Source organism: Squalius cephalus (assembly GCF_949319135.1).
Source record: "Squalius cephalus genome assembly, chromosome: 7".
Lineage (NCBI taxonomy): Eukaryota > Metazoa > Chordata > Actinopteri > Cypriniformes > Leuciscidae > Squalius > Squalius cephalus.
Window position 1 is genome coordinate 37,359,614 of NC_137128.1, and position 25,135 is coordinate 37,384,748.

Here is a 25,135-nt window from a genome sequence, read left to right on the forward strand (position 1 = left end):
TACAGCACGTGTCCGAAACGATTCGCCCCTTACTTAATCTGAATTTCAGTTCTGGAGGCTTCCTCGGTACTTGTGTACACAGTGATACAAACTGTAATGATGGTGTCGGTTTTACCATATCAATCTGAGCCCTCATCCTTTGGAAATGCATGCAAAATGGATTTACTTTCACATCACAGGAAACAGTGTCTTCTCGACATGTCGACAACACGATTTAAACTCTTCCAGGCTTCTGCTACAACCACAGTGATTGAGATCGAATCAAAGTAGATGTTGTTCACAGGTAGCCAATGAAGACCATATGCTGGAATTATGCAAATGTGTTACAAACCTACGTCGGTTCAAACAGGAGGTAAGACTGGAATTACTGGCAACTTGTTTTAGGCAGTTCAGAATCAATTATTTCGTTCAGGAGACAATATCTCTACTGATCATGCATTTTGATCTTTAAAACTTGGCAAACCATTTACATTCACAAACAGCTATATTACACACTGCATGAAAGGTCATTTCTGAAAAAGCATAATACAGGCACTTTAAAGGGATAGTTCACCCCAAAATGACATTTCTGTCATTATTTACTCACAACTATCAACACAAGGGTGAGTAAATAATGATGGAATTGTCATTTATTGGTGGACTACGCCTTTAAATACGTGTGTGTGTGTGTGTGTGTATGTGATCATGGTAGAAATCTGACCTCATCAAAATCAGCAATGATCTCGTTGAGCAGCCGCAAACACTCCACACCCTGATTATTCATCTCCGTCTGAGAGTAAAAATCAGCAAAGCCCGGAATGGAGGCGAACATCACTCCCACCGTGTCATATGACTGCGAGTAAAGCTCCTACGGATGGAGACCAAACATTAGAAACCTCCTCACTGGAATGAAGTCAACTTCAGATAACTTTGGTTCAATTTGACACATGTAAAAACATACAAAAATGTGATTCCAATGAACGTCAGAACAACAATACAGTGAACGTGGTATGCATAATGTGTTGACCACGAGAGGGCAGTGTTGCTTTATATCTAACACACTTGATTACCTCACAAGTGGGAGTCAGAACAGATGCATCTGATAAGGCTGATATCTGATAAATGTCAATACAACACATACAACATACAAAAAAACATGGTTTACATTTAATATATTATATAATATTATTAATTATAATATGCAATTCAATATGTGAATTATAAGCTATTATCATATATTAGCAATGTTATATTTTAGTCATATTATAACAATGTAATATGTAAGAAATATATAAACATACATTTTTTATACATATATAATTAATGATATAAAAAACAAGCGTGGCAACAAAACGTTGCAATGGCAAATAATGTTTTTCTGCATGTGTACAATAACTATAACAAACACACTTGATTAATTCAGAATTCATAATGCATCTGACAAAGCAGGGTCATCATACTGAACTAAAACCATAAAAAAAACATTTTCGTTACTTTATATAAATGAAAAGTTAACTGAGATCAAATAAAATATATAAAAGTTAATTTATTTTATTTCTGCTAGTTGCCAAGGTAACATGTATCATACTAAAATAAACTAAAACTGAAATAAAAATGAATAAAAACTATATAGAAATATTTACAAAAAAAAAAACTAATAAAAATGACAAAAACACAACTAAATTACTAAAATGAAAATGGAAAATATAAAAATTCTCAATTACACTAAAACAACACTGCTGACAAGCTTATATTTTAAAAATAAATCAAATACAACAATTACAAAATTATAAAACAGATTGTTTACATATAATATTACACAATGTTCTTAATTATGCTATAAAATACGTGGTAACACTTTACAATAAGGTCTCATTTGTTAACATGTATTAACTAACATGAACTAACAATAAGCAATTCATTTGATACAGTATTTATTAATATTTGTTAATGTTCGTTAATAAAATAGTCATTCATTGTTTGTTCATGTTAGTTCACAATGCTATACCGATTGTTAACAAATACAACTTTTGATTTCAATAATGTATTAGTAAATGTTAAAATTAACCTTAACTTATAATAATAAAAGTATTGTTCATTCTTAGTTCATGTTAGTGTACTACTGAACTAATGAAACCTTATTGTAAAGTGTTACCAAATATAATATAATATAATATAATATAATATAATATAATATAATATAATATAATATAATATAATATAATATAATATAATAATGAATACTATTTATATAGAATTAATCATCTTAAAAACAGACAAGTGTTACAACAAAAAAAGTGTTGCAATGACGTTACAAAAACGTTTCTCTTCATGTGTATAATAATTATAAAACAGAATGGGTCCTGTGTGAATGGTCCAAAAATCATGGCTTACACACACTTCCCATTTACACATGGTTATGAACAGACCTCATACGCACTACATAATCTATCACAACATGCGCAATTATGTGCTGTACTATATTTGAGGTCTAATGTGTGCAAACCACAAGGCCATGCACAGCTCTAACTACTTTAAAGAGGAAGCTGTGGTCAATAGAATGAGGTTAAACTCTCTCCATACACCCTAAACATTCAGCATCCCACTGATCCGCCCTGCTGACGCATAATGTAAAAAGTCAGTGACTGTTGAAGACAAGTGTAGAAAACAAGTAATAATACACGTAATAAGTGTTAGTCACTGAACCAAATTACTTCAGTGCCCTTTAAGAGTTGCAGGTTTTGCGAGCAAGACCGTGTATGTGTGCGTGTGTGAGGGAGAGGGATCATTTTCTCATCTTAATAATAGCAGAGAGTGGCGTAAATTATGGTTCACACACTCAGACACACACACACACACACACACACTTTTAGCGTCACCAGTTAAATCAAACCTCAATACTCCACCTGATTATAAATTAATGGGATAATTAAAGCAACTCAATACCCTCACCCACACACACACACACACACAGGCTTAATGGATGCATTTTTTATCCGTGAGTTATACAGCTCCATTATTTATTCTCCCTATTGTCTGATTGACTGACAGCAGAACATTCCAGAAATAAACAGAGGAGTCACATCAGGACAAGAGAGCACACAAACACACACACACACACACACACACACACACACACACACTGCCTTTACAAACTCAAAGGAAAGAACAAAGGAATAAGACAAAAAGACACTAGTCACATAAAAACATGGCTGCCACAAGATTAACAATCTATGTTGCGAGCACAACAAAATTAACCAGAACCAGAAGCATTTCCAAATGGGAGACAAATTTGATTATGCTGCCTACTAAGATACCATATTTTAGCTATATGCTAAGGCAACACTGCATTCGTCCTTCATGGAGAAGGAAATCTCATTTCATTGTATATTTATTTCTTTTTTCTATCTCGCTGAATAATAGCATTAATTTATTTCCTATTTAGGCAGCACACTTGGTGTTTTGAAGAGAACTACAGACTCCCAATATATTATTTGTACTTTTTTTTTGTTTTGTCATGTATATTTATTATCAATTTGTGTAAATTTCTTCATTGGTTCTGACTTCCGCAGCTGCAAATGCTTACAGAAAGTTGACTGTCATGCCAATAATGCACAACAAAGAACAAAGAGAGTGGCAGTGATTCATCCTCTCCTCATATGTTCTTGCCATCTAAGTGCTGCCATGTTTTTCCTGTCAGACTAAAGAAGTGAGACACCCAGATCCATTCTGTCTCTCTACCTCATTGTCTCTGTCTTTCTCCAGGAAGTGGCGTGCGACATGGCTGGGGAGAATGTTCCGGAGCATGTTCTCATTGTGTTCACGCAGCTCACGCATCTCATTTATCTCTTCCTTCGCCTGCACACGCCATAGGAAGTCCAGACGAGCGGTATACTCCAGCTGAGAGATAGAGAACCAAGCAGGTCAGACAACAAAGAATAAAAAGCATCACAAGATACATTAAATCAACAAAAACAAGCAAAAACACAGGACGGCCAATCAGTGTTACAGTCCTAGGCAGTTATTTTATAAAGCATTCGTCAGGCTCGGCAGAGAAGACCAGCTGTACGTCAATATCTGCCCATATCTTCAGCTGGGGCCAGGCAGCGACACAGCCATTATGTTGAAACTGTGTCTTAAGAACTAGTATGACCAACTTTTTGATGTCAAATTAGACCATTCTACATTTTTATTTCAACTTGTTAAGAATATAGTCTCTGGAGTTTACGCTCTGATCACACTTCAAGACTAAATGTTCGTCACCACAAATGCAAGGAATATTATGAATTTGCCCCTCAACATAACAGACTGACAATGAAAGATCAAAATGTATGTATGTATGTATACATATATATATTTATATATATTATTAAAATCTAAATATTAATATTTAAAACAAATTTTTTATATATATTATAGTATTTTTTATTTTTTATTATACATACAAAAAATTGGGGTCATTAAGATTTTTTGATGTTTTTTTAAGTATCTAATACTCAGCAAGGCTGCATTTATCAAACATACAGTAAAAACAGTCATATTGGGAAATATAAATACAATTTAAACTGTTTTTTATTTGAATATATTTTCAAATAGAATTTATTCCTGTGATGGCAAAGCTGAATTTTCAGCATCACTATTCCAATCTTCAGTGTCACATGATCCTTCATTTTCAATTATTCTAATATGCTGATTTGCTGCTCAAAAAACATTTCTTATCATTATTAATGTTGAAAACTGTTGTGCTGCTTAATATTTTGGTGGAGAATGTGATACTTTTTTCAGGAATTTCTGATGAATAGAAAGTTCAAGTGAACAACAATATATTTTAAATGGAAATTACAGTAAAGTGCCTAACAATATATATATATATATATATATATATATATATATATATATATATATATATATAAACAAATAAAAAAAGAAAAAGGTTTTAAGTGGCAAAGAAGAGAGAGAGAGAGAGAGAGAGAGAGAGAAAGAGAAGGTATATCTAATAACTGTCAGCAATACTAAGCAGATGAATAGCAAATACACACTCAGCAAACACAATCCAGTCACTGGAAAAAAGTCACAGAAAAATCCTAGCAACTAGAGGAGGAAAGCATCTGTTGGTAATCAACGACAGGAAAGATGCAGAGAGGTGCACGTTCTTTTTAACTGTGGAAAATAACTCAATCAGAAAAATATGTAGAAATGCTTTAAAACACTCATTTCAAACAACCTTATATAAGTTCTTGTTAATTTAATTTTATATTCTTAATTAAATGTAATAACAACAACAAAAACAAAAAATCTGTATGATATTACACAAGTAAAAAATCCCCACATTTAACTATTCATAGTGCCATCCATTTGCAGCAATGACAACATTCATTGCGTTCATAAGTGCTTTAGCTTATTTTTGTAGGTGTGATTTTGGCCCATTGCTCCAGGCACATTTGCTCCAGTTTGTTGAGGATAAACAGGTTTGTACACCATTATTTTCAAAGTGCCACATGTTCTTAGTCCTTGATTAGGTCATTGAAGGTTATTTACATTGTTGTTTTTAAGCCACTCCAGTAAATTAATTAAAAAGTTAATTTGGCTTTGGGATCATTGTTCTGCTAAAAGCATCAGGATTTTTGGCAGATTTCTCATCTATTCCTCCCTCTGTTTTAAGCTGAGTCCCACAGCAAGACGCCACCACCTAACTACCAAACTACACTGTGGGTATAATTAGTTTTAGGTTTGCACAACACATATAAATGAAGTTTCAGCTGGTTAAGTTGGCCCAAGATCCATCTCGGGTGATCCGAGCATAAGTGGTCAGCCGAGAGATTTTGCGGTTTATATCTTCACAAGTGTCTCAAATGTGTCTCCTGTGACCACTTGTGTTCAGATTTCAGCGGAGGGTCTCTGATTTCATAAATACACACATCACTCTCTATGTCAGTGTTACTACATGTTGACAAAGTGCAAAAAGTGCTGTCTAGGAAACATCAGGATAGATTAGCTTTTACACTACAAATCACATATGCTTCTGACTACCTCTGTACAGTAGGCTATGTGTTTTCAGGGATTGGATTACAAAATGTTTTGGACTACTCGTGATTAGATCATCTGAAATTAATCTTAATTTCAGGGGTGTTTTTTAAGTGATGGCTATGACTCCTATATTCTCCACCTTCTAAGTCTCTGGATGCACCCCAAATTAAATACTTCCCTATTATATAGTACACAAAAAACAGAGTAATATGTCTCAATACATATTCGAAAAACAGTAGGTGAAAACGACCCGGAATGGCAGTGAAGCGACACAACCGACGCTGGTAGGTCACATGACAGTAACATGGCGGATTTAGTATGTGCGAATTTCATTCATACCCACATTGATACTATATAGAACATACTTGTTTAACGGTCACAAAGTAAATCCATATCTAGTACCCATTCAGACAGTACGTGATTTCGGACGCAGCATCTGTCTTGTTTGCACACAGTGATATGCGGGACAGCCTGCATGTGGGTCACTTCTAGCTGTCCTTCAGCTTCACAAGATAAATCAAGATCCTTCATCTGAGACTATCAGAGCAATATAAAACTTCACATTAAATTAAGTTAGAATGCTTTGAAATAAAATGTCTGAGGTTTAAGACTTTTGTCCTCCAACAATACATTACTGTTCAAATGTTTGAGGTCAATCAAAAAAAAATGTTTTTCATGTTTTTGAAAAGTCTTGTTTTTGCTCTCCACGGCTGCATTTATTTGATCAAAATACAGTAAAAATAATAGGTGAAATATGAATGTATTTTAAAGTTAATTAAAATAAATTATATAAATAAATATATACATAAATGTATTCCTGCGATGCCAAATTATTAATCACTCCTGTCTTCAGTGTCACATGATCCTTCAGAAATCATTCTAATATCTGGTGCTCAATAAACATTTTTTATTATTATCAATGTTGAAAACATTTTTTATTGGAAAGAGGATCATTTTTCTTTTCAGGATTCCTTGATGAATAGAAAGTTCAAAAGAACTGCATTTTTTTTTATAATATAATGTATTAGTAACACTTTAGGGTCCAATTCTCACTAACTAGTTGCTTATTAGCATGCATATTACTAGGATATTGGCTATTTATTGAAAGCACATTTTAATGCCTTATCTGCATGATATTCTACATTTCTTAATCCTACCCAATATCTAAACTTAACAACTATCTTACTAAATATTATTGATAAGCAGTCATTAGAAGTTTACTGAGGCAAAAGTCATAGTTAATAGTTAGTTATTGAGAATTGGACCCTAAAGTGTGACCAAAGTATTTACTGATACTTTTGATCAATCCAATGTATCCCTGCTGAATGAAAGTATTAATTTCATTAAAAAACTTTTTTGGAGCTTTACAGACACTTCTTACAGCCATCTACTTCTATTGCATGAAAAAGAGCAGCATAGATATTCTGAAAAGCTAAACATATTTTGTCTTCCACTAGGAAAAAATTAATAAATCATACAGTGAGCCGTGCTGCGTTTCTGCCTGTCTTCCATCAGCTCTCTTCCAAACGAAGACCTCCAACAAGGTCCCCCTTAATTAAGCAGTAACACACGCTCATCTGCATTCATTAATATCCAGCTTTAATTGAAACGGTTTCACAAAAGCGTCCAGATTGAAAAATTAATTTACTAACAGTCAGGGCATGATGTAAGTGTTTGTGCCTGTGTATGAGTGTTAACTGCATGTGTGTGCGTGCATTTATTTATCTATGCTCTCAGACTAAACATGGAGCGAAAGATGATTTTATGAGGAGTAATTAAGCAAGTGGGGCAGACGGGGATGTACGACTGTCCGATTGATTATTAAAAACACATCAACAAGACTAACCTCCATTAACCTCTAAAACATATGCACAAAGATGTAGAGACGGACACACACACTCAGACAATTAAAGCAGTGCATATCAACTAAATTACTTTTGACAAACTGTATGAAAAGGGTTTAACACAAATGAGTTTTCTAAGTTTTAGGTGTCTTGGGAGGGCCCGGTTTTGAATCTCACCACTGTCTGGAGGTGTTCGGGACTTTATCTCTGTCCAAAAAGCAATTTAGACAGCTGAAGTCTGGCAGCTGTTACAAAGGAGACCAAAATGAATGCATTGTTTTATCCATGATAAAGTGATGTGCTAAGCTATGTGGAGGTGACGTGCTGGTTCTCAAGACTCTCACTCAGTCAGCAGATAATACAACAGTTATGCCTTATTCCCTTGAGTAAGGCACGTACCTGTATTCACAGGTTAATCAAGGGGAACATGTGTTGAATTTGCCCCAGAGGATCATTTTATTGCCCTTTCTGAGCCTGTAGACTCAGTGGAGTTTTCAATTTATAGAAAGTATTTACTCTGTCCTAGACGTTTCTCATAAAATCCCTTAGAAGGACTAAACAGACATACTGAAGCAAAAAAACTAAAGCCATTTGTTTGTTCTATCTCAGAGCTGCCTACAATGCAAAAATAACATAGTATATTTTTAGACTACTTTATTAATCCATTTTGTAATATCTAAAAATCCTTAAAACATTCTTGAGAAGCAACAATGCGTACTTGTTTTCACAGAATGTATCTTTAGTAAGTCTATTTTGTCTAACTTCACCGGTCGATTTTTTACAGAGCCCCTAAGGGTACGTGGTGAAATTGTGGGGCGGGAGGAAAAATGCTTTTGGGTTGAGAAACGTTGCACTTGCTTGCAAAATCTTTAAAACATATTTTTCTTTTTAGTTTTGCGAGCAAATGCAAAAACTCTAAGATATATATAAAAAAATTCCCCCATCACCATGTCCTTTTAGGGGCTCCGTAATTGTTTTACAGTACATGTTGTGAGTATAAATAAGAAACGAGTGAAAAAAGATCTGCAAGTACAATAAGGTAAAATACACTTATATTCATAATATAATACATGAAAATGAATCTTGAAAATCTTATGCAGTGTTGCTTCTCAAGTAAATTCACCTTGTTTTATACATTTTGGGATATTATTCTTAGTTAATTCTTTATTCTTAATAATGTTTTTAATATATATATAAAAAAATTGATATGAATTGAATATGAATTGAGCGGTTTACTCCAAATTCTCTGAAGAGACTCGATCACTTTAGATGAACAGATTGAATTTAGTCTTTTATTCACATTTAAACATTTAACATTTAAACAAACCTCATTGGTTCTTGTGGAGGCTCAAACGTGCTGCGTAACACGAGAATGAACCTCATTGGTTCTCGCACGTCAAGCGAAAATGCTTGAGCTTTTGTTTACCACAACTGATGTGTGCGTTGATGAATGTTTAGATGTGAATAAAAGCCTAAATTCAATCTGTTCATCATATAAAGCGATTGTGTCTCTTCAAAAATTCATATGGATTAGTTTTACGATCTCTTTATGAAATTTTTGAAGCGTCAAAGTGGTAGCTGTGTAGCTGTCTATGGAGGGACAGAAAGCTCAGATTCATTCATTAAAAACATCTTCATTTGTGTTCCAAAGATGAACAAAGTCTTACATGTTTGGAACGACATGAGGGTGAGAAATTGATGACGGAATTTTCATTTTTAAGTGAACTATCCCTTTAAAGTCTGAGAGCACTAGAGAGCCAAATATTTCAAATGTTTCTCACTCATTTTATAATACATTTCTTACTCATTTTAGAATATAACATTTCTTAGTTTTTTAAAATATAACATTTCTTAGTTTTTTAAACAAACTTTCAAGGTTTAAAAGATTTTGAATCCCAAATTTTCATTGTGGTCTCAGACTGAACTGCATATGAAAAGTAATCTCTCATAGACACTGACTCGCAGTGACAGAGTGCTTGTTCATTCATCCGACACACACACACACACACACACACACACACACATCAAGATGAGCATAAATAAGAAATGATCAAATCACTGTTCAAGAAACAGACACCAAGTCCCAATCCATAGGCCAAGCAATGCCAGTGGCACCACCTGCCTAAATGACACACCGTTACCATGGATACGAGGGGAGGGGGTAAATATGGACAGGCAGTTTATAGCTGGACACAAGCACTCATTTCTGGCACAAGCACAAAGCATTTCGGTCATATGTGAGACTCTGTGTGCCTTAATCAGAGCGGCGTCGACACCACACACACACACACACACACACACACACACACAGTGCTCATTTCTCTATCTCTTTCACTCATCACCACTCAGACCGACTCTTTCCCCTGATCTACGGCATCAAAGACAATAATCAGTAGAGTGAACTTAAAAAGCTTCGCACACACTGTGCGTCAGAGAGAGCTGGGCTTTTATATATTGACTGTGAGACCTTATGAAGCAGCCAATAACTTGCCTCTGTTTCTTAGAAACGTGACATTATAAAATAGGAACTGAATGGCCCCTGATCCAGGTTAGCGTGTGTGTGTGTGTGTGTGTGTGTGTGTGTGTGTGTGTGTGTGTGTGTGTGTGTGTGTCTGTTACCTGTTGGCCATGGTAGAACACAGCTAAAAGGAACATCGCCATGAGAAGCAGAGACGTTTCCTTGGTTCCCAGGAAGCTTTTGCTGTAACCAGGTTAACAAGACAGAAAGTCTCATGAGCTCCACAGCATGTTTATGATGATCAGAGTGCAGTTAGTTAAGACAAACATCTGTCATAAATGTCATAAAGAGCCTTGATGATACAATAACAGTGTACACTGTTTGTTAAACACTTAAGATATCTGATATGAAAAAGAAAGATTTGTTTATTTTTAATAAAGTGAAATATAAAGTCTGTTTAAAGTTGTACAAACCTTTTTCAGGACTTGGTTCTGAATTAAAGTTTGAGGTTTAGCTCTTGTTTAGGGGTAATTTGTAGTTTGGCAGATGGTTTTACCTAAAGTGATTTACAGTGGTCTTATCAAAAGGACAATGCCTCTAGAGTAACATGAAGTTAAGTGCTTAATGATGTGCACAATGATGCACAGACCTCAGCAAGGGCGAACGGATAGAAAAAGACACTGCAAAAACTAGTACTTGCAACTAATTTGTTTTGCTTTTACAGTATTTATCCCTTTTTAAAATTTTCTATTGTTTTCCCTCACTTTTTGGGATGGCAAAACCATGATATTATTTGAAGTGCCTTTGAAGTGAAATATCTTGTAAAAAATGATGAACACTTGAAAAATTATTAAAAACTGACAAAATATTCTGTTCTGCTGTAGTGCTGTTAACCAGCAAAAGATATATATTTCTGCCCAGTTACAAAAGACAATCTCATAATTGAGATTTTTACTATTGTTACTATTATACAATCATTGGTAATTTTTCAGTTTATTGCTGCTCGAAAAACATTTATTTTTATTATCAATGTTGAAAATAGCTGTGCTGCTTAATAATTGTGTGGAAACTGTGATACACTTTATTCAGAATTCTTTGATAAATGGAATGTTTAAAAGAACAGCATTTTTTTTTAAATAGAAATCTTTTTCTAGCATTATAAATGTCTTTACTGCCACTTTTGATCAATTTAATCCAGCAGTTAAAGGAGAACTCCGGTCAATTTTAACATTGAGCTCATTTTTTTGTACATTTGGAGTGCTGTCAATACAGAGAACAACGACAAAAATCGGTGTTGCCTACACCGAGTTATTCTATTTTTAAAATTTGCACCCTGTTGACTTCAATGGGGCAAGTACTAAACCTGCTTTTAGCCTCTTAACATCCTTGATGTGTCATTACAAGTGCACAGAAAATGTGAGTGATTCCTTCTGAGTGAACACGAGTGAGTCTGACTGCAGTAGATGTGAAAGAAATGTATAAAAATGATGTTATTTAAGCCAGCGCAAATACCTTTGTTTACATCCTGTTTTTCACACGCATAGGTTTAATACCTATGATCACGCGCGTGAACTCGGCAATCGACTACTTTGGACTTCAACCGAAAAACAGGATGTAAACAAAGGTATTTGCGCTGGCTTAAATAACATCATTTTTATACATTTCTTTCACATCTACTGCAGTCAGACTCACTCGTGTTCACTCAGAAGGAATCACTCACATTTTCTGTGCACTTGTAATGACACATCAAGGATGTTAAGAGGCTAAAAGCAGGTTTAGTACTTGCCCCATTGAAGTCAACAGGGTGCAAATTTTAAAAATAGAATAACTCGGTGTAGGCAACACCGATTTTTGTCGTTGTTCTCTGTATTGACAGCACTCCAAATGTACAAAAAAATGAGCTCAATGTTAAAATTGACCGGAGTTCTCCTTTAATGCTAAATAAAAGTAAAAATCCTGAAACTTTTGAAAGGTACGCAAAAACAAGGGCACCTTTAGATTTTAGAATGAAACATTTCAAACATTACTTTACACATCACTAGATAGCACAACTATCACCTTTTGCTGGGTTTAATCCTATAAACTTATCAACCTAAACTTTTGACCACCAGGCCACACCACCCACATCTAGAAGACAATTTATGACTGTGTGAAGTTAATCATACAGTAAAACATGCAGAAATCTATTAAAACGCACGCAGACTGCTATTTGAGAAACAGCATGACATTTGTTGCTCTTATAGTTGGTCTGCGTCACCTTACGCACTTACTTGAGTCATCACAATTACGTCTATACTGTTAAAGTGTGATGTATAATTTCTCTCTTTAGAACTGGTTCTTTAATGGATGTGGGAGTTTGCCTACATACCTCTGATTGAGTGTAAGTGTGTCATAGCGGATGAACAGAGGTGTGTAGAAGGCCTCGGTCAGCACTGCGTAGATAGCGATCATGATCAGCAGGATGGCCAACTTCAGAACCGAGTTGAGTCTTAGGAACACTGCACAGGTCACCATCGCCAACACTCCAGTAAACACGAAATACTGTCAATAAACAGCCAGACAACCTCACCATTAACACCCCATCGCTCGATGTACAGTGAATGAATTGATTTTTGAACAGTTTACACAAATGCTAGAATTCTATCAATCATTTTTAACAGATTGAAACTGCATGTCAGTGGGTGAAAAGACCTCTGGGTAAAAGCAGATATCTGGGATTGAGGCCGATGCATTAAACGTCTGGTTCCTGAATGAGACGGATTTATCGAAATCACACCAAAGCTGTGATAAAAGAGAGAGTGCAAATGTTAGAGAATAGATTGCATTTAAGAATATATCTGTATAAAGAGCAAAACGATTAAAATTTTCAAGAACTTTCGAAATATAGGTATTATGACAAGTAACTAATAAGTAGCAGGTATTAAAAGTCTATATTTTATTTATAAATGAAAAATAAAAAAATAAAATCAACTGTTTTAAAAGCTTGTTTAAAATGTTTATTCTGACATTTGCTAAAGGCGCATTAAACAGTCATTAAATTATTAGTGGTTTTAAAGATCAACTTTAAGTAAGAGTTAGATGACGGCAAAAGTAGGCCAAATATAAAAATCTGGGGGAAGTTGTTCAATTTTAATTTTCTAATTTCGGCTGATAACCAATATGGTATTGCTATATTGTGCAAGGCTAATTTTGGTGGTTTTAGGCTGGTGAATTTTGTACAAATGTGTGTAAAGTCTGTCACAAGAAACAAAGAAAATGAATTCATTTACACCCCACAGTAGTTCTATAATTCTTGAGTTCAAATTGGTTCAGATGAGAAATTGCTTAGTGGGGCTCTAGAACTTTATATATCCATGATGAAGTGTGCAAGAGTATAATGATCATATTAAAATTCAAATGAATAAAATGTTTTCTCACTATGTTGATCATGGCAGCCAGGAAGTTGATGAGGATGGAAAGGAAGATGACGACGTTCCGTGCAGCGTACGTTTCGTTCACCCAGCAACACGCTTTTCGCAAAACCAGTGGCAAACACTTGTAGTCCTCCGCCGTTGTAACAACAACAAGGCAACAGTGCAGAAAGATGAGGACAGAGAACTGTATCACCATAGTGACCATCCTACAAACATGAGAGATCACATATTATATGATACATTTGTGGATGTAATCAAATATTCAAGACCAAACTTCAGTGAAAAACCCACATCGAACACTACTGCAAATATGAACCCATGCATGACTTCTATACATAAACCCAAATAGATCATGTGTCATCCTCAATGTCTGTGGTGGCTATGGCCAGTATATGTATGCACATGTGTATGTTTTACCTTGCAGAGGGAAGTAAGCTCTGTATTCCAGTGATGAAGACGAGAACAATGAAGGCACACACTAGATTAGACTTAAACACCTCGTCTCTCATCTGGGAATACTGTAGAGGAAATACACATACACACACACACAGAGAAAAGTAAGGACATAGATTTCTCTTCACATGACGACCACACTGACCACACCATGAAAGCAATGCTAACCACATAGGAGAGAGCAGGGTAGGCGCTCATACACACACATACACACAACTCCTGTGCTTTCTGGGTTAGTGAGAGGACGTGTGATGTCAGAGCTGGAGGCGGTGCAAACCAAAAAACTCAAGCACAGAGTGGCACAGAGTCAAAGGCCAAGCAAGGGGCGAAGGTCAACTCAAACGAGCAGAAATGAGGTGAGGGACATATAAACTGAATAAAAAGCGTTTTTTAACTAAGATGACAACATGCATGGTGGTGGATCATGAGTAATCTGAAATCCCGGGTGTGGGCAAATCCCAGTTGCTCAGGATGAATTAGCGTTCGTCAGGGTTCATCAGTGATGGTGATTAAACAAATCAATTTGGAGACCAATCCAATCGGCTGGATTCAAAGGGTCATCATTCCTAAGTGTTGATTTGAATTAAGACTCTTTTTCTTTGTCAGATCGGATCAGGAAACACATTTTGTCAGGCATTTTCCACTCAGTTGGTAAAATCCATCTAAAATTGGTGACAAATGGTTTTATATGGATCAAACACTGTAAAAAATGATTTTCTTCCTCAGTATTTTTGTCTTGTTTTACAGCACAAATATCGAAATATCCTTAAATCAAGGTATAATTAATTACCTAAAGGGATAGTTCACCCAAAAATTCTGTCATAATTTACTCACCCTCATGTTATTCCAAACCTGTATGAGCTTCTATTTTCTGTTGAAGAAAGTTGGTAATCAAACAGTTGACAGTAGCCATATTATAATTTTTTCCCCTACTACCGTCAACTGTTCGATTGCCGACATTCTTTAAAATATTTGTAAAGAATTAAAGAACATTCTTTATAAATATGTTCAACAGAAAAAAGAAACTCATACAGGTTTGGAACAACATGAGGGTGAGTAAATGATGACAGAATTTAAATTTTTGGGTGAACTATCCCTTGGGTGAAGCAAAATGACATAACTAAGATAACAAAAAAAAGGGTTGTTTTCTAATGTATACAAATTAAGTGACTTTATACTTAAAACAAGATGTCTGCTAATGGGGTAAGAAAAATAAAATTTAAATTAAGTTTACTTTTCTTACTTTGTGACTTAATTTTGATACATTTTTCTTAATAACTTAAATAATTTTGCTTCTCAAGTAAATGTATTTTGTATTTTCAAGTCAGCATGAAACGGAGGTTGCAATAGTCTTTTCTTCCCTATTGTGACGTATCCGAGTGAAACAGCTTCTCGAATGAGAAAAAAAATATGTAGGACAGGACTTGATTTTGTCCAGCGGGACTTGATTCGCTCGTTGGATGGTTGTGGTTTGCTACTGCTGTGATGTCATGTGAGTGACAGGTTACTGTCCCGCCCTCGCGCCAGTAAACACATCATCAGAGAAGAGATGTAGAGGCAGGGGAAGTTATTTTGATTAACGATTACGAGGGCAGATCAATTTTTTGATTAATAATTTGATTAATAATGTGCATGGATAAATTATTTATAATAAACACTGCAATTTTCCATAAAAAGAATTGTCCATTTTGATTTTTGACTTTAAACAACATTTTACTTTAAGAATAAACTTTAAGTTTAGATATTTGTAGAGGAAAGCAAGACCTTTTTTGAGGTGTACCATCTGGTTGACCATCTTTGACTGTCAAGAACCAAGCTCCAAAGTACAGCAGGACAACCTTAACTTGGTTTTTCGGATGGGATATAGTAATTGAGAACATTTTAAACCGCTGTGAGTGTTCTAGAAAGTATTGACTGGTATTGATGGCACTTAACGTCCTTTAGTTTACTCATGACACTCTCTCGCCTCCTTCTCTTGCACCTCCACAACAAAAATAAACCAAAAAAGAGGAAGTGAGAGAGCAGAGAAGGAGGACAGGATGGCTGGAAGATGGGAGCAGGCTACCTTGTGCTCCAGCAGTGCTTCTCTAAAGGTGAGAGAGAAGGGGGAGATATGTTCTTGGCGGAGCTTGTCCCCGCTGCGCAGGGCGATGGCGCTCTGCATGCGAGCGTTAATTTCCTGTGAGCCGGCGCGCACATGCAGGGCTTGAGCCAGGTGGTTGGGGAGCAGGTTAATGGAGTGACGTGTGAGCGCAGCCAGAGTCTACAGAGGAAAAGCACATGCAGCGCCCATGAGTCTAAGAGAGGGTGTGTGTTTGTGCATGTGTGTGTGTGTGTTGTGTGTATCTGTTCATCCAAGAGCTCTGCACAACATGAATGTATGAAAACCAAATAAACATTAGAAAATGACTGCACGAACATATGCACATTTACTTAAAATGAGGACATAAGTAAATATACACTAGCCCAAACTCTACCCCTAAAAGAAAACTTTTGCATTATTTAATACATTTATGAACTTTTTCCTGCATACTGTACAACATACCCAAATGTCCTAAATGGTGGTTTTGCCAGATATAGTTCACTTCTCATGACGATTTTGTCCCAAACTGACAGCTATGCACACACACACACACACACATATAACACTAGCACATAACATGATTATTTTTTTTGGAAAGCGAATGCTCTGGACTGTAAGTAATAGGCTTTTCTAACTGCCTACAGCTAAGCCCATCTTTTAGAGTGGATCTAAAAAAAAAATCAAAACATCATTGCAATGTCTAATATTTCCATTGCCTTAATGCCAGAAAGCCATCAGACCTTTTATATCAGATATTTTAAGATTCAGAATATGAGGCTGTTTCAGTTAGTTCTCCTAAAACCAGAAGGATTGCTGTTTTTACATGGTTTTTATCTGGTCCAACCTGGTCTAGATAGTTGATTCATGGTGGTAGACCACTTTGGTTCAGAAACGAACCCTTTATCATTTCTCGAAAACACCACATTTGGCTGGTATAACCAATTTAAGCTATTTTTCCCCATAGCAGCTGTTATACGTGAATTGTATCATGCATGTTAAGGTTTTATATATCACGCAATGGAACAAAATGTCAACAGGCAGAGATTGTACTATATTCTGCATCAACAGCACAATGAAAAAAAATGTGTCTTTTTTTTCCAAAACTATAGTCTATTTTGAAAACTGTGTCACATAGATGCTTCGACTGTAGACAGCTTGATTGACTTGGTTAAAGGTGCCTTTAAATTTTTACTGCATTTAAATTATGTAACATTTGGAGGTTTAGTTTCCAGCAAAAATGACTATATGATGATATAAACTTTCTCATTCCATGATAAAGGATTTTGGACATCCAGCCCACGCATTAGTATAAAAAGGATAATACAGACTGACACAAGATTTCAACAACAAATACCTGAGGTTCTTATGAGGAAAGGGGTTAAACAAAGATATTAAACACACCATACAAACATCATGACATAAATGAAAAATGGCATGAAGGGGACCTGGCTAAGTTCAGGCCATTCAACTAAACCTGATGACTGTACAAGAAAAGGGAGGCAACCGCAGCAAAATGTTACCTCACACTGGCAACTCCATGGATCTCTTCCAAACCCTACATTGCAAAAAAAATATTTTCTTATTCAGTATTTTTGTCTTATTTTCCAGTACAAATATCTAAACATTATTAAATTAAGATACATTTACATAAAATGCTAAATGACCTAAGATATTAAGTCGTCTTTTACCAAAAAATGATAAAAAATAAAGTGGGTTTTTGCTGAAAACAAGACAAAAATCTCCCAATGGGGTGGGAAAACTTGTCTTCTCTTTGAATTATTTTTAACGTAAGACATTTTTTCTTGTTTTAAGCGTAAACTTTTTCAGAAAACAAGACTACTAAGACTAAAAAATATATTTAGTATTTTGCTTCTCAAGTATTTGTATTGGAAAATAAAAATAAGACTGCAGGGTTGCAACAATACCAAGTAAGAAAATAATTCTTGGCAGTGTAGAGATTTTTACTGTTTACATGAGACAACTTTAGTGGCTGGGAATGCTCTAAATAGGCAGCAGGGCCCATACAAACAAACTCACAGCCATACAAACACAGCTCAACACGTAAAGCAAGACTTGACTAATGCAAGTGTCTAACTAGCTAATTCAACCGTCTGTTACCTTTGTGTGAATGTGACAGACTTCTAAACAGAAGAGGGCAAAATGTTAGAAAAACAGAGTAAACTATTAGCATGTGGCTAAGCTAATGACTCGATACTTTAATAAGCACAAAAAACAGTCAAATATTGTGAAATTATACATCTTTTTTTTTTTTTTTTTTTACTGTAGAACCAAATAAAATGTGTATTTTTTTAATCTACATGTCTCTTGAATGGTGGCTCTTATTAATTCATAAAACCCAAATAAAAAAGATGCTCAAACCAAATTGTGTCAAGACGGCTGTTCAGAGGATCATGCTGTCAAAGGCGATTACATGGAAGAATGAGAGAAGACCTCCATGTGTGTGGTTCACTAAACATTTCTTTGCAGCAAACCAAGTAACTGCCATATATATCACGGATATGTGAACTGAAAGTAAAATGAAAGCTTTTTTCCTTCCATCACGGTGTAGGCATGTGTTGTATTATATTAGAGCGTATTTATCAGCGGAAATGTCAGCACGGGGTAGAGGTCAAATGGAAGGCTGACTAACAGAGGATTTTGCATAAACAGGATCTGACACAGACATTTGATTTTGTTTTGACCGTTGAAAGTATCTTTAAAGAGGGCTATCATCTGTGCCGTGAGCTGGAGCTGTAGTCACTGTGAGCCGTGAGTCATCTAACACTAGAATTACAAAACTCACTCTGCATACACAGGAATATTCGCAATTCTTGTCTCATTTTGTGGTCTAGAAGAAAGTCAGTCATATGGGTTTTGAATGGCACATGGGGTGAGTAATTGATGACAGACCTTTTATCCCTTTAAGCCACACTACAAAATGTATGAATATTATTGCATTAAATGACAAAAAAATAAAAAATCGGAAATTAATGGCATTTGTTTTAAAGCAAGACAGCATACTAAAACATGTTTTTCGAGCAAAAAAATTTCATAAAAGTATGCATGTAAGGTTTCAAATCATAAAACTATAGATATAAAACATTCTGTTTCTAACCACCAGAAAGTGTTCAAATATAGTATGTTCATAGTTAATATGCTGAACCACACGTGTGATTAATCTGCAACAACATACAATTTACAACCACTAAAAATAATAATAATACAAATTTAAATATCGCAAAGGTTCATACATTTTTAAGTCTGGCTTAAGTGTCCAAATACAGTATTTATTGGGGCACTGTATGGACTTCTCATTCATCAGATGTTAGTTCTGTTAGAACAGTGTGTAATGTTTGCTCATGTGTGTAATCAGAATTTTATTAAATCTGTTAATCTACTGTTAGCACTGGGATTTTCATAGAACAAAATTAGTTTTTAAAAGCTGACTGTGTGTGTGTGTGTGTGTGTGTGTGTGTCTCTTTTGTGTTATGTGTTATGTGTAAAACAATATTTTATGGCCTTGAAGACTCTTGAGGGACTTTTGACTATTCTCTTATGGAGTTATTCTATACTCTCTAGCAGTTATAGAGAAGAGTTTTGCCTTGGACATAACACTGACACTCAACATGACCTTCACAGTATTGTACAGCGATAGCAAAACACTAATATACAAATAAAAGCGATATAAACTACCTTTCAAAAGTTTGGGATCAGTAATTTTTTTTCTGACTGAGGTGTTTACATCAAGGTTTTTCATTCTGGTTGAGCTATTAATGAGATTATGAACTGAATAAAACTGACAAAATCTGGATGGAGTAGGAGAGAAAGAAGAACTTCTGGGTGGATATATCAGAGAACCAATTTGAGATGATCTCTATAATCCCTATAAAAGGTGGAGAAATTTGAGAGCTCTGAAGCTTTTCATATCTAGTAAATCCTTATGGGCTGGAGCTTAAATAGTTTTTTTTTTTAGTGTAAAAAATGGGTCAAGAATACTAAAAGAGGTGCATTTAATTTCTTCCTCTGTGTAGGGGCTCATAAACAAAGGGCTGGTTTGACCTGCAGTCACATTTTCACAAATATACAGCTTTACATCTGGACAGCACAAAAAATGACTTCCTGATCTCTAATTCAAAATTTAGATCTATGTTTTGAACTGGACTTATTTATTTATTTATTTATTTTGGAACACAGACATTGCAGACACAGGTTTTTTTTTTTTTTGGCAAATCAATAGTAAATGGTTTCTCTAGAAACTCTAGAAGAAATACTCTCAGGTTGCAGTGTTTATTTGCGTGTGTGCATGTTTTTGATTCTCAATATAGTTTTGGATTGCACATAAAAACACAAGGAGTGAGACACTAAATCCATTATCAGAACCACCCTTCGGCAGAACACACACACACCCAAACAGCCACTAAAACACACATTCACTCACTCACTCACATACACACTGTGGCTGCAATGCGTCACTGAGGACAAAGCCTAAACAGAGAGACAGAGAAGAGAGAGGGAGAGGATGTGAGATAAAGGAGAAGAAAAGAACAGCAGACGAAAGAGAAGAGGAGAAAGAGAGAGGGAAGGATAAACGGAGCGTGAAGGAGAAAAGGAATCCTGCAAATGCCTTACAGACATTCCTGTTGTCATGGATACCAGCCCTAAAATCTTACATATACACATGAACATGTCAGCATACTTCTGTTTGAACAGATCTTGAATAGCTCAGACATACACACACACACTCACACACGTCTAATCAACGTGAAAGCTTGTGCTCTCAGCTGATCTGTAATTGGCTGGTCGCCCTGCCAGTCATACAGTGAGAGCTCTTTGATGTGTTAAGATGACTGCATGACAAAGGCAACAAAAGCACCGCATTAATCAAAGACAACATTCCCTTATGTTAACCATGTCACCATAGCAACAGCCTGGCAACTCGGCCCACACCAAGAGAGAGTTCTGCATCATAATCAGCTGCACATGCCACAAAAACCTTCTAGAACATTGTTATGAGCCATTAAGCACTGAGAACCCTCCAGAATACACAGAGCCCAGCCCGCCTTAGAGCCTTGAAAACTCACTAGAACACTATTCCCGACCTACAGTCTTGAGAACTCATTGGAACACTGTTTCCACTTTGAGCCCTGAGAATCCACTAGATTAGAACACTGTACCGTATAACTAGACATAAACACTAGAACCTTTACCATATAAATACTTCAGAACTCTGTCTCCAACTTTAGAACACTTTCCCTGTCTTACAACATCGAGAACCTACTAGAACACTGTTCCCAACTTCAAAACACTTTACCCGTCTTAACCTTGCGAACCCACTAGAACACTGTTCCAACTTCCAACCTTCAACTTTGAGAACCCTTCAGAACACTGTACTCACTTTTAGAAAAATGGCCCTGTCTTACAACCTTAAGAACCAACTAGAACACTGTTCCCAATTTCAAAACACTTTCCCCATCTTACAACCTTGAGAACCCACTAGAACACGGTTTCAACCTTCAACCTTGGGAACCCTTCAGAACACTGTCCCCACCTTTAGAACACTGTCCCTGTCTTACAACCTTGAGAACCAACTAGAACACTGTTTCCATTTTCAAAACACGTTCCCCATCTTAGAAACCTGAGAACCTACTAGAACACTGTTCCCAACTCCAAAACACTTTCCCCATCTTACAACCTTTAAAACCCACTAGAACACCATCCCCACCTTTAGAACACGTTTCCTGTCTTACAGCTTTGAAAACCTACTGGAACACTGTTCCCACCTTCAAAACACTTTCCCCCATCTTAGAACCCTGAGAACCTAGTAGAACACTGTTCCCTCCTTCAGAACACTTTCCCCATCTTACAACCTTGAGAACCCACTAGAACACGGTTTCAACCTTCAACCTTGGGAACCCTTCAGAACACTGTCCCCACCTTAAGAACACTGTCCCTGTCTTACAACCTTGAGAACCAACTAGAACACTGTTTGCATTTTCAAAACACGTTCCCCATCTTAGAACCCTGAGAACCTACTAGAACACTGTTCCCAACTCCAAAACACTTTCCCCATCTTACAACCTTGAGAACCCACTAGAACACCATCCCCACCTTTAGAACACGTTTCCTGTCTTACAGCTTTGAAAACCTACCAGAACACTGTGCCCTCCTTCAAAACACTTCTCCCATCTTATAATCTTTTAAACCTAATAGAAAACCGTTCCCAACTCCAAAACACTTTCCCCATCTTACAACTTTGAGAACCATTCAGAACACTGTCCCCACCTTTGCAACACTGTCACTGTCTTACAACCTTGATAACCTACTAGAACACTGTTCCCACCTTTAAAACACCTTTCCTGTCTTGCAACCTTGAGAACCCACTAGAACACTGTTTCAACCTTTAACCTTGAGAACCCTTCAGAACACCGTCCCCACCTTTAGAACACGCTCCCTGTATTACAACCTTGAGAACCTACTAGAACACTGTTCCTACTTTCAAAACACTTTCCCCATCCTACAACCTTGAGAACCCACTAGAACTGTTTCAATCTTCAACCTTGAGACCCTTTTAGAACACCGTCCCGACCTTTAGAACACTGTCCCTGTCTTACAACCTTTAGAACCTACTAGAACACTGTTCTCACCTTCAAAACACTTTCCCCATCTTATAACCTTGAGAACCCACTAGAACACTGTTTCAACCTTCAACCTTGATAACCTCTTTGAAACACTGTCCTTACCCTAGAGCCCTGAGAACACTAAAAAAAATGTCCCTTCCCTGCATCTTTGTGAATCAGCTAGACGACAAGTTTGAAAACCAGCTGGAATTATCTCCCTCTCACAGCCTTGAGAACCCTCCAGATCTCTGTTCCTGAATAAAGTCTTGATAATCCAAAAGAACAAGATACCTGTCCTATACTCTTGAGAACACTCAAAAACATTATCCCTAGTCTACAACTTTGAGAACCCCATAGAATACTGACACTACCTACAGCTTTGAGTAGACTCTAGAAAATTTCTCCTACATTAAAACTTTTGGAAACTCCTAGAACAATGTGGTCCTACAGCCCTTAAAACATTCAACAAACAATGGTCTACAGCCCTGAAAAAACATACAGAACAGGGTCTAACTAGTGTCTGAGCACTCTATGGAACACCCCAACAGTTTAAAGCCAAACAGTTCTGAGAGTCTTCTAGCGCTCTAGAATAGTATACCTTTCTTACAGCCTTGGAAACCTACTAGTCTTGTAGCTTGAGAAACTTCTAGAACACTATCCATTATCCATTATACAGACAGCACTAAGAACCTTTAAAATTATTTACTTCATGAGCCATTCTACAACAGAGATCTTGTACTTTGTAAGTTTATCGCATATTACATTTAAATAGAGGCAGGAAAAATGTTCTAAAGGGTTCACAAGTGACATTTTCTACTTGTCTACTGTTTGAAGAACAGTTAAGGGCCGTTCACACAGAACACATTTTTGCAGGGACACAAGACATGTTTTTTTTTAATGTCTTTTAACTTAAGTGCAGCATTTTTAGAATGATGTTCCTAAACTAAAAAATATATTTTTAGTTACTGCTAGAGATACAAGTGCAATGGTCAAATACGTCCGTCTAGATAGTTTACGTAGAAAACCTATGGAAAAGCAGCACAATGGAATGCAAAAAAACATTATTTGTGTATGGCCCCTTACATATGCCCTTACAGTTCAGATTACTATATAAACTACAAAGCATCTACACACAACCATCCAAAACAAACCAAAAAAAAAAAATATATATACATGCAATAGGAACAAGAAAGAAAAAGGAGAGATGTGGAAATAAATCAGGAACTGACACTGAACTCAAAGACAGGTGCAGTGAACAGATACAGAGCCTGTATTTAAGCACCATTTGCCAGCTGCGTTTGAGGTTCAGAATCGCATATGCGTTTTCTAAACTATGCCAGTTAATGTGTGATTGTTTGCTTGTGTGTGTATTGCACTCACATTCTGTTTGCCCACTATGTTATGGAAGGGAAGTTCAGGGCTCCATGTTCCCTCCGTGAAGGAAGTGTTAGAGGTTCTGTGATCTGATTGGTTGGTGGAATCTCTCATGATGTCCTCAGGCAGTGTGAGCAAGCTCTCCTCTGGCTGCTTGATCAGGAATGTCTCGATGTTATGCCTGCGCAGGAAGTCATTACGGTCCTTACCGTGACCCTCCTCCACCTCGTAATCACCGTTCAGGCAGTCTAGAGCCGCTTTAGAGATGTGGATCCTCCTGAAGGGGTCGAAATTAACTACAGATTCATCTCACACATCCAAAGCACGACACCTTTTTTAAAATGAGAATAAACAAACTCAATTAATTTCCTCCCACACCATTACACAAGAGGGGGAGATGTAGAAAAAATCTCTTTTTTCCATCATGGTCGAACGTGTTTGAGGGCAAATTGATAATCCTACTGTACTTCCCTTACATTTAATCACCAAAGAGAGGTTCTGTGTGCACGTGTGTGTATCTTACCCAGGTATTCCCCCTGACTCCAGTTTGTTGGCTATGTCGACATCCCAAGACCAGACGTCAAACTGCCATTTCCGCAAACCGAGAACTCCACACAAAACCGAGCCAGAGTGGATGCCAATGCGCATGTCTATGTCATGCTTCGTACGTGAGCGCACATACCTAAACATCCAAATAGAAAAGGTTAGGATGGATAGGTTCTGTTATATAGGCAGTTCTGTAATGGTGACACTAAACAACTGTTGAGCGAGAGAACTCGCCGGGACAAGAACACTGGGTTTTATAGGGTTTATAGTATATTTTAAAATACACATCATACTATTACTCCTGAATGGGGTAACAGGCAGAAGTAAGTGGCTGTTTATAA

At 36.4% G+C, this 25,135-nt stretch overlaps 1 protein-coding gene across 2 annotated transcripts in view; it reads right to left on the reverse strand.

Moving 5' to 3' along the window:
* Positions 1-25,135, reverse strand: part of adcy8 (adenylate cyclase 8 (brain)) — a 50,770-nt gene that overhangs the window by 3,878 nt on the left and 21,757 nt on the right. Inside the window, exons 6-15 of one of the 2 annotated variants that reach the window (XM_079875302.1) lie at positions 24,772-24,930; positions 24,255-24,525; positions 16,240-16,437; positions 14,139-14,239; positions 13,726-13,927; positions 13,000-13,089; positions 12,677-12,849; positions 10,470-10,551; positions 3,721-3,879; positions 701-847 (exon numbers count right to left, since the gene is read on the reverse strand). In XM_079875302.1, coding sequence (XP_079731428.1) covers positions 701-847; positions 3,721-3,879; positions 10,470-10,551; positions 12,677-12,849; positions 13,000-13,089; positions 13,726-13,927; positions 14,139-14,239; positions 16,240-16,437; positions 24,255-24,525; positions 24,772-24,930 — 1,582 coding nt within the window. The remainder of the gene's footprint in view (positions 1-700; positions 848-3,720; positions 3,880-10,469; positions 10,552-12,676; positions 12,850-12,999; positions 13,090-13,725; positions 13,928-14,138; positions 14,240-16,239; positions 16,438-24,254; positions 24,526-24,771; positions 24,931-25,135) is intronic. The other variant, XM_079875303.1, reaches the window with a different exon arrangement.